This window comes from Orycteropus afer, unplaced genomic scaffold (genome assembly GCF_000298275.1).
Source record: "Orycteropus afer afer isolate SDZICR_OR568_19922 unplaced genomic scaffold, OryAfe1.0 scaffold00038, whole genome shotgun sequence".
Lineage (NCBI taxonomy): Eukaryota > Metazoa > Chordata > Mammalia > Tubulidentata > Orycteropodidae > Orycteropus > Orycteropus afer.
The window spans coordinates 6,787,393-6,797,853 of record NW_006921625.1 but is presented as its reverse complement, the minus strand read 5'-3'; the positions used below and the strand labels follow the sequence as shown (position 1 = coordinate 6,797,853).

Below are 10,461 nucleotides of genomic sequence, written 5' to 3'. Positions count from 1 at the left end.
TTGTTCTGTCTGACAGGCCTCACAGTCAGTTATCTGATGCCGTCGGCCACCAGGCCCAGGGCCTGCAACTGTACTACTGGGTGTTGAAACGAGACCTTTCTGACAGGCTGCGTGGCCACTCCTCAACAACTGGCTGCTTCAGAAGCCGTTCCTCCGAGCGCCTCAACGCTCACAAAGCTGACTCACCGGGGAGTCACCACTCCAGCAAGCTCGGCTGGCAGGAGACTCCGGCTACAAGTCCTGAGGCGGCGGCTTTTCCATTACTCCATTCCCAGCTGGCGGGGAGGACACATCACCAAAATAGGAATTTCTCCCTCAACGTGAAACCACGGAGACTAGTGTGGCAGCCCGCGCACCAGTGGCCGTTACCCACTGGGACATCCCCCACGGTCCCAGCATGCTCCAACTCAGCTAACGGAAGCCAGGCACCTTAAAGCTGCTACCTGCTGCACCGTCAGACAGTCACCCTATGCCAGAACCCGAACACACGCAGGGCCAAGTCGGCCAACTCCAGAATGGCCTGTGATTACTGAAGTTACAACAGCAAACTCTAGTAGAACTTCCACCACCCTCAAACTCTTTCCTGAAGTCTGACTTTAATCAGAGGATCAAGGAAATGGCCCGATTCCTGAGAGAAACACAGGGCTGATGGTGCTCATGGCTTCCCAGCTTCACGGCCATGCTGCCCATCACGTCAGACTTCAGTTATAACCTTATCGTGACAGAAAAGGAATGCTGGCAGAGAAAGCCACGCAGCAGCTCGAAAAGCAAATAAGGCATCAACCACAAGACAACAATAAGGTGAAAACACACAGTGCCACAGAACCCAAACCTTAACGTTCTGCCTTACCCTGAGGAGAAGCTCTCACGGAATAATGGTTAAAGCATTTGGCTGCTAACCAAAGGGTCGGCAGTTCAAATCCACCAGCTGCTCTGCAGAAGAAAGATGAGGCAGTTTGCTTCTGTAAAGATTAACAGCCTTGGGAACTTTATGGGATAATCCTACCCTGTCCTCTTAGGGTCACCATGAGTCGGAATTGACTCAGTGCAACTGGGTTTGGTTTTGGGCTTTGCTTCTGTAAAGATGACAGCCTTAGACATCCTGTGAGGCAGTTTCACTCTGTCCTCTAGGGGCACTGTGAGTCAGAAGTGACTTGATGGCATGAAACGTTTCTTCTCAGCACTCCACACACTGACCTCCTATATCCCCATAACAACCCTACCCACCACCCGTCTGTCAGTTGTACTGTGGTGGCTTGCGTGTTGCTGTGAGGCTGGAGGCTATACCACTGGTATTTCAAATACCAGCAGGTCGCCCACAGTGGACAGGTTTCAGCAGAGCTTCCAAACTAAGAGACTAGGAAGGCAGGCCTGGGGCCTATTTCTGAAAACCAAAAAGCAAAAATAAACAGAAATAGATCCCCTGGTAGGTAGGGTTGTGTGGTGGTTATGTTTGTGTGTCAGTCTGGCTGGGCCTGGCTGAGTGGCTGGGCAGCTGGTGGTAGTTATTCCCCGTGATGAGACTGGCAATCAACTCCATGGTGGGATCTACCACAAGCAGCTGAGTAGCTGCTTTGCGTATGTGGTCTACTTCCTGTATAAAAGCAGTAGCTTTGGGAATGGTCTCTAACTTTGGCACGCTTGGACCCTGCATATGGCTTTGTCATTGTTCAGCAGCCTGCCATGCTCTGACAGCCTTGGGACTTACAACAGACTTAAATTAATGGCTGCTGTGCAGTTTGGTAACATCGGGACTGTGCCTTTTTACTTGTCAACCTTGGGTTTGTCAGCCTCAGCAGCCAGCAGCTGTCTGAGTGAAGAAACGCCTCTAGCTTCAGTGGGCCGGGAGCAGGAAGCAGAGCTGGAACCCAAGGTTGAGGGGGCTTTCACCCAGCCCCTAGAGCCTGGCACTTTGGACTTGGACTTAAAGCCTCCAAACTGTGAGAGAATAAACTCCTGTTTGTTAAGGCCATCCCATTGGTGGTATATATTCTTGTCAGAGCGGCACTTGGGAACCAGAACAGGTTGAAAACCCCGTGGATCACACAGAACACTGTCTGACACAGTGATGGAAGTTGTTCAGTGCACAGCTGAGAGTCAGTCAACGCAGCAGCCACTGAAGCAACAGCCACCGCCCAGGACCGAGATACCACAGTGAGAAAAACGAGGCAGGGCGAAACGGCTCCCGGGCCAGTGACAGACCTTTCTCAGCTCCATTCACCCTGTTTTCTGCTCTGTTGAAATGGATCCCAGTCCTGCACACATCTGCCCTTTGCCAGCTGTACCACATGGAGCTGGCCAGTAGAGGGAGCTGGAGAGACACTGGCTGCTCTCCCCAGATGCCCGCTGTCAGCACCAGGCCCCTGGGAGGCAGCACCTCCAGGGGGCATGTGGAGGCACGGAGCTGACAGACCTGTGCTCAGTGGCAGGGAGAACCCGGAGGCAGGGGACCCGGACCCGCCGGGCGCTGGGGGCGTTTCGGACTGAGCTCTCTCTACAGCGGCTGCACCAGGGACATCAAATATGCGCTTGTTTTTATAACAATTGGGCTTATTTTCATTTTTATTGTTAAAAACAAGTTTGTTCTTACTCCCCAAACACACGGGTACAGATAGCAGACTTTGGGAATGTCTCAAAGAACAAATCAGACTTGGAGCCGTTTGGCCTTTTTTTTTTTTAGCAGCAGAGCCTGGGGTGAGGGTGGGGGTAGAGGTGTGGGGAGAAGACGGTGATGTTTCTATGCTTTTATTCAGCTGATTCTGCCCTGGCTGCATCCTTTAAACAGCCTCCTTTTGCTAAGGAAGAGGGTGCCCTGGGTGGGTGGGGGGCGCCAAGCACGCCAGGTGACCAGGCAGCAGACTGTCTGCTCCGAGTATCACGGAGTCCAGAGAGGTTTCAAACATACCAAGGGACACCTGAAAATCTGGGGCTCACCGGGGCGGCAGAAGGAAGGATTGGTACAGACAAGTGATAGATGTCGATCCCAGGAATTTGATGACAAACGTCCCCTAGGCATCTAAGTGCACTGGAGCACGGAAGGCCTTCCTGCCCAGGTGGAAAGAGTAGAGGGAAAACTCCGATGCCAAGGGCAAAATTCCAAAGTCAAAGCTGGAGGGGTGTGCTGGCGGTCACAGTGAGCGCGGCCCCTGCCCCAGGCAGGCGCCGACCGCGGACCCGCTTCCTCCCACGGCTGCTGCCTCGGTGTGGTTTGGGTTGGTAACTCCGGAAACTTTTTTTTTTTTTATATATATAAAAAAAAAAAAAAAAAAAAATCAAAAGTAGATGAAGTGTTTTTGTGGAAGGAAGATGATGTGAAGTTTAATGGCTTGTCCAGCGTCGAAAGTCATCCCAGATCCCGTGGTGGGGCTGGCAGGGCCGGCAGCGTCAGACTGCGTTCCTCTGCAGGAGTTGGTGCAGCACTTGCTGGAGAGGCAGGGAAACAAAGATGCCACGTTCAGACCCAGCATGCCCACGCCGCCCCCGTCACACCTGCGGGCAGCCGAGCCGTTACCTTTTTGAAGACTTCAGCGCGGAGTCTGTTACTTTGTAAGACCACCCTTTTCTTCTGTTCTTCTTTCTTCTTTTTCACTTCCGGCAAGTTATTATAGATTCTGAAATAGATGCAGAGAGCATGAGTGGTGGTGTGACAGCCGTGCCCGTGCTGGTGACATGTCCCGTCTTCTCAGAGGGCTGACGCTTCAGAGGGAAGATGATTTGCGGATGGGCTGCCCCGGAACCGTGAGACCCGGAACCGAGGGCTTCCCTGACGGTCAGGAGAACGGGGCTGCTGGGGGTGACGGCGCCTTGTCCTGGGCCTCCTGGGGCCAGCGGGGCATACAGAGCGCAATGCTGGCAGGCCCTCCGTGTTCAGCCCTCTGTGCTCCGGGGCGATTAACCACAAACATGCTTGCCTTCCACTCTGAGCCTTAGCCTGGCCTCCAACACCTTTCTGAAGATGTGGCCCATGTCCTGGGTGTTTAAAACTCTTCTGTATATCGTCATGGTCATGGGGCACATGTGACCTCAGGGAACACTTAGGTATCGACATTGGTTCAGCAACTGTAGCAAACGTACTGCAGGAGTGTGAGGTGTTAACAGTGGGAGAAACAGTGTGAGGGCCGTGGGGACAGGAACGCTCTATACTTCCTACGCCATTGTTCTGTAAACCTGAAACTCCTCTAAAAGGTAAAGTCTACTGAAAATACCTTTTTGCTACTTAAATTCTGCCTTCTCGTGACTTAGAAAAGCAGGAAACATGAATTTATACTGGAATAAAACACGCGTGTTTGTGTGTATGCATGCTTTCACCACTTAACATACTGCGTTTCTAATTAAGCTGCTTCCAATGAGATCTCAGACAGACATCAAGATGTCCTGTCTTGTCCAAATGTAGGCGGGGAGTGGCTAAGTTATGAGCAGGATCCAAGGGCGCTTCTGCTAACCCCGTCTTTCCCAGCTCCAAACAGCACCGTTCACGCAGCAGTCCTCTCACACAGCGCGTCACCGCAGCCTGAGCTCCTGGGATGCCACCTGCACGACACTTAGCTCAAACCTTTGCCTTTCTCTGCTGCTTGAAAACCAGATGAAATCTGTTTAAGATGATCCACTGTTCAAATAATAATGACCCAGACTGAAACCAACCACGACAATGTCAACATTAGCAGGGGATGGCGTGGATCTCAGGCACGAGGCTAATCACTTGAATGAATGATCCTGTTTGATCTTCACAACCACAGGAGATGGGTAACAGCCTGCTGCTTATCACGGAGCAGACCAAGCCCCAGAGGAGTCAGGAGACGGCCTGAGTCCTTGCTGATTCATGGCAGGCTGGGATTAGAACACTGGTCTGTTTGACTCTGACTCCCTACATAACACTGTTTCCCAACCATGTGGCCAAAAACCCACCCATGAAGTCCAGGCAACAATTGTGTGCCCGCAGTGCCTGGCACACTGTGGGCATCTCTATGGTTGGAGGGAATGGAGGGGTAGAGCAGTGCACAGTGGCACAGGCAGGGCTACGGGAGAGAGCATCGGGGAGACGGTGAGGTGTCAGCAGCCAGCACACCCCAGAGGCCTGCAGTGGAGGTTCCTTAGACCCGTGCAGACCTGCATCCTCACCCCGATTACCTGCAGCATCTCTGGAGCTTCTAGTAATGATCCTGGAGCTTCTGGAACAGTCAGGGGTGAAAAGAGGGTCTGCAGTAAACGGTGGCAAATCCTTACGGTGGAATATTCTGCAGACAGTCAACACTGATGAGGAAAGTGGGCTCTGCCTCTGGCCCAGAAGCTGCTCACAGGCATTTTTAAAGTAACAGAAGCAAGCTACTGTACAGGAAGCTAGTGTGTGGGATGATCGCCTTTGTGGTTAAAAATCATGTAACTGTATACACACAAATACAATTCTATTTTAAGGCAGAGAGAAAGGCCTGTAGGAACACAGAAGACGCTGATAACTATGGTCATCTCTGGAGACAGGACCAGGAACTGGGTGGGAAGAGGTAGGTAGCTAGCCATGGCGGACTTCTAGTTTACTTCCTTTGTTTGAATTTTTAAGATGGAAACAGAATTTAACAACATAATTAATCACACAGGATGCAGAAAAACAGCTTCTTCTGGGTGATTCTGGGCCTGTGTGAGGGTGGGAGTCGGGGTCAGAGGTCAGCCAGGGCCCAGGCCACAGACTCACTCACCGAGTCCATCAGAGACCTGGCTTCAGCTCACAGGTGCTAAGGCCTGGTGGGGCCGCATTCCCTAGCTCATCTGTCCACTCTGACCCTCGGTTTCCTCTTCAGTCAAAGGATGGGGCCACATACCACTGGTGCCACTTTGAGATCTAGTTTCTAACTGCTCAGCTCGCAGGACTCCACTGTAGCCGCCTTGGGTTTGGGGACCGGGAGGGGAGGACTTGGCTGACAGTTTTTCTAAATTGGAAAGGGAATGCTTTTGGCATGAAGCAGACACAGCCCATCACTCCTGAAACAGCAAGCCTTAAAACCAGTGGCCCTTTCAAAGCCCCAGCTAGGATGCTATGAATAAGGCTGGTAATGGGACTCCCCCTTCTCCTCACCTTCACTTCCTTATTTACACAAAGACTCCCTACAAATACTCACCACTGGCTAGTGGTCATGGAGACAATCCAATCGTACAGAAGCAGAGATTGCACCTGGGCGGGGAGCAAAGCATCCTCTCTCTGACTAGTGCCTGGAAGCATTCCACCAAGCTGATTCATTATCAGAAATCCTCCGATGCCAGATACTTCATTATAAACTAACAACACTGGGCTGGCATGAAGTTGGCCAACACTATGACATCCTGGTTAGGAGCCAGGTCTGAGAAGAATGGCAGCCTTTATGGGCACAGGCCAGAGGGAATTCACGGGCGCCTGGGCACCGCCCAGCCGGCAGGGCAGGGAGTGTGTGCAGGCGTAGCAGGAGTGCCCGTCTGGGGCCTTGCTGGCTCCCACCTGCCATCGGCTTTCAAGTTTGGGTCCTTTCCTTCAAGGCCCACCACAGTCAAGGCCCTCAGGAACCACCCTCTCTCGTCCTCATAAACAAGGCTTCAGAGGTACAGTGACAAAGGGCACCTGCCTGCAGCAACAGTGAGAAGAAGGAAAGGTCCAGTTGAGAGTCTGGGCATCTCCCAAAGACCAATCCCGGGCCAATTCAGAACCCAAGGCCTAGCGCTTTCCTAAGCTCATGCCAAGAGCGGCATAGCCTCTAGAGGTGAGATGTGACAAGAGGGTCCTTTCAGCGAGCTTTTCGGGTTTGTGGCCAAGACAGACCTTAAACGTGGATCTGGAAATAGTGGTGCCGCCAACACCTCAGCCAGCCCCGCCTCTCCCTCAGCCCAGGATTCAGGCCCATGGGCCCAGGACACACTTTCGTCCACATGGTGGCTGCTCATGGGCTCCGACAGGAGCAGACATGGCTCCACGTGACATAGTCCCCAGTACCTTTTAGACCGCGTGTACATCTCCTTCTCTGAAATGCACCTTTCTTTAGGCTTGAACAAGTTATCTGGAAGAAATGGAGAGAGGCGTGACTTCAGAAGGCAGAGGATGCAGCACTTTTCTGGGGGAGCACCGTGGGTGACTCAGCAGGTGCTCTGTTATCGATCTTCATGTCATCAAGTCAATTCTGACTCACTGCAACCCTGTACAGCAGAGCAGAACTGCCCCATAGGGTTTCCATGGCTGTCAATCCTCACAGAAGGAGACTGCCTCATCTCTCTCCCACAGAGTGGCTGGTGGGTTCCAACTGCCCACCTTCTGGTTAGCAGCTTTAGCCACTATGCAACAAGAGCTCCCACTCTAAACCATAGGCTTTTTCAAATAACAGACTCCTCAGAGGCTCAGACCCATAAACAGCTGTATGGATGGCTCGACCAACGGCTGAGTGAAAACCGGAAATACATGGCTGGCGTCTAACCTGCAGGAAGCACGGGGCTGATATATGACCTGCAGGCAGCACAGGGCTGGTCTAACCTGCTTCACGCAGCGGCTTCTTGGGGTGTTTCACTTAGTGCCATGGTTTCCTGGTGGAAGTGCTAGGTGGTGTTGAGATGTGCTTCAGCAACACCCTGGGGGCAAGGCCATCTCAGCCACGGAAGAATCTCCACGCAGGTTCATGATGCCTTTGGGACAAGGCCCCCTCCCAGCTGTCCCAGAGTTGGAGAGCGGGAGCTTTGGCTCCTGTCTGTAGCCCTCTGGAGAGCAGGGGTACTCAGCCTCTACCAGGTGGGGATCACCTTGTCCTCTTTCTAACATCTGAAAACAAAACGGATGGCAATGGGGGAGTAACGTGCAGTTAGCATCTCCTGACTGAGGAAGTACTCAGTGGGTAAAACATCATGAACCTGGATGGCTTCTCAACATCAAGTCCACATTCCTGATCACAACAGTGTTTACAGGGAGCTCACCTACAACGACACTGCTAACAACATAGTGCTTACGGAACGGGCCATTCCCAGTAACTCTGAAGTCCCCTGGGGCTCTCAGGGCTACAGATTTGCCAACCAGTGCTCCCAGGCACTTGTTGCATGGGGACACGTCTGAGTAGCCGGCACGTTTTCGGAATACCTGGATAGTGCCCAGCTCCTCCGGCCTCATTCAGCAGAAGCAGGTGGGGCACCCTTGCTAGCCTCAGAGCGAGAGTGCACAGGGAAGACTCCAGGTGGGCCTCGTAGCCTCCCACACAGAGGGAGGCTGTCCTCCCTGATCAGCCCCCCCACCCCCACCACGGTTTGGCTGTTCTTCCTCCTCTCTGGAGAAGCACAACTGCTGATTACTAAGCAGAAAGCAACACAGTGGCTGGCATGGACTCTGTCTAGTTATTTAAACACAAAAGATAAAAATGGCCCCACTGTTTCAAAGACAAGATTCAAGAGAGAATAGGAGAAGGGTGACAGCAACCAGAAGAACGTTTTTCCAACTAAAGGAACATGGTACTAGGCTTTGGGAAGAGGCCCCAAGAGCAGGGAGCCATCAACACTGATATGACAAGCCACCTACTGCATCTGGGGATAGGCTAGGGCCACAGAAGAACCCCAATGTGCTTCCAAGGAGCTGGGGTATCAGCAAGGCCTTGGCAAGCAAATGTCTTCTTCCCAGAAGACTCCCACTCAGGCAGGGAGAAGGGCCTCCGACCAAGAGTGAGACTGAAGTCTGGACCGGTGTTCCTTGGGAGCCAATCAAGTTTAGGGCAAGGCCCAAGCAGATATCCAGGGGGTGTCCCACAGAAATGAAACATTACAAAGGACGTCTGAAAGACAGTCACAGTGGCCATTCAGTTCACGTGGTCTACTCCATGACCTGGCTGATTTTTCAGTTCATTTCTTTAAGGCACCCGCTGCCACAGTTAAGCTCTGGTGCTGTGTCCGAGAGGAAACACTAGCCAATGGGAGTGTTCTGGGACCTCCACTGCTCTGTTTTCTGACGTCTCAGCCTGCTGGGGCATGGCAGACGGTGAAGTTCTGGGCCCAGCAAAGCAAGCAGGGCCGTATCCAAGAGGGTCCTGGGCAGCTGTGGCCTGGGCTCCACACCATGGGGTAGTGTTCACATTGGTTGCTGTTGACTTTGAGTTTTCTTAACAGTATCAAGTCCTTCTGATGAACAGAGAGAAGTGGGAGGGTTGGGGACTCACTCTACCGTGCACTTGGAGAAAGAGGAGTTATGGGGTTGAGGAAAGAAGCCAGGAGGACTTGCAGGTATTGGATGTGAGTGACTCATTCATCCGATTACTGCTCCTTTCTTATCTCCCTGGTGCTGGGCAGGGGGACACAGAGAGAAATGAGACGCTGAGCTCAGAGTCCAAGGTGAGAGCTGGGTATATGGGAGCTTAGGGGCCAGGACTGTGACCTGGAGGAGAGGGGAGGCCTTAGGGAGCAAGTGGTCAAGCCATCAGGGAGGATGGGGGCCTGGGAAACCCCACTGCAGGAGACAGCAGGGCTGAGTCTGCCCCAGACTGTGTGGGAGGAAGGGGGTCCCTTGGGCCACATGGCCCTGCCCGTCATGAGAGCCAGCTCTGCAGGTGTTTGCAGCAGGACTCCCTGGGATCTCATATCATGGGCTGGGAAGTCTTCCTGCTGGTGTTTTGCTGAAGAGCAGTGCAATCAAGGGATGGACTCCCCATTCGCAGAGACTGTCTCCGTAGCCCCAAGTGCCCAATGAGAGCCACTCACAGCCTGCCTACGGCTCTGCTGAGGCTCTCCCTTGAGGCTGCCTCCTGTACCCCAACACAGGGATAAGGGGTAAGGGGACAGGGCGGAGTGACTGCAGCTGTGTGTACCTCCCATTATCACTCAACATCAAAGCTCTGCTGGCAGAGTGGTTAAAGCACTCAGCTGCTGACCGAAAGGCCAGAGGCAGCCAACTCAAACCCACCAGCTGCTCCATGGAGGAAGATGAGGCAGTCAGCATCCCTAAAGATCGACAGCTACGGGAACCTTATGGGGAAGTTCTACTCTGTCCTATGGGGAGTCAGAATTGACTCGATGCCAGTGGGTTCTCTGGTTTGGCGGTGCAGTGGGTAAAGTGCTTGGCTGCTAACTGAAAGGTGTGGGTTTAGAACCCACCACCTGGGAATGTGCTCCTGTGAAGCTTACAGCCAAGAAAACCCCAGGACAGTTCTTTCCACTCAGTCCTACAGGGTCACTGCAATCAAAATGGACAATGATCGTTCAAATGGAGGTGCCATTTTTTTTTCAATAAAATGATGAAGGTAAATTACCCATCTCTGTTATTTCTGGAAAACACCGCTCTCCTTTTTTTTTTTCCCCAGAATGTCTTGCTTGCTGGCTCATCACTGCATCCCAACAAAACGGCTGGTAATTGGCTTTGGCGGGGCCTAAAGGCTTGCTTAAGCCCTTGCCTGTTTTCAAGTCAGGAGGCAGCACCGTAGACTTTGGCACTCTGGGCCACTCGGGGGCAGCAGCTGAGACAAAGCGGAGGCCCGACAGCCCATT

At 52.8% G+C, this 10,461-nt stretch overlaps 1 protein-coding gene across 1 annotated transcript in view; it reads right to left on the bottom strand.

Annotated features, from left to right (window-relative positions):
* Positions 1–3,384: 3,384 nt before the first annotated feature.
* CUNH10orf90 (chromosome unknown C10orf90 homolog) overlaps positions 3,385–10,461 on the bottom strand; it is a 61,081-nt gene continuing 54,004 nt past the window's right edge. The window contains exons 5-7 of the mRNA XM_007936889.1: positions 6,953–7,016; positions 3,512–3,611; positions 3,385–3,423 (exon numbers count right to left, since the gene is read on the bottom strand). Of these exons, the coding sequence (XP_007935080.1) occupies positions 3,385–3,423; positions 3,512–3,611; positions 6,953–7,016 (203 nt within the window). The remainder of the gene's footprint in view (positions 3,424–3,511; positions 3,612–6,952; positions 7,017–10,461) is intronic.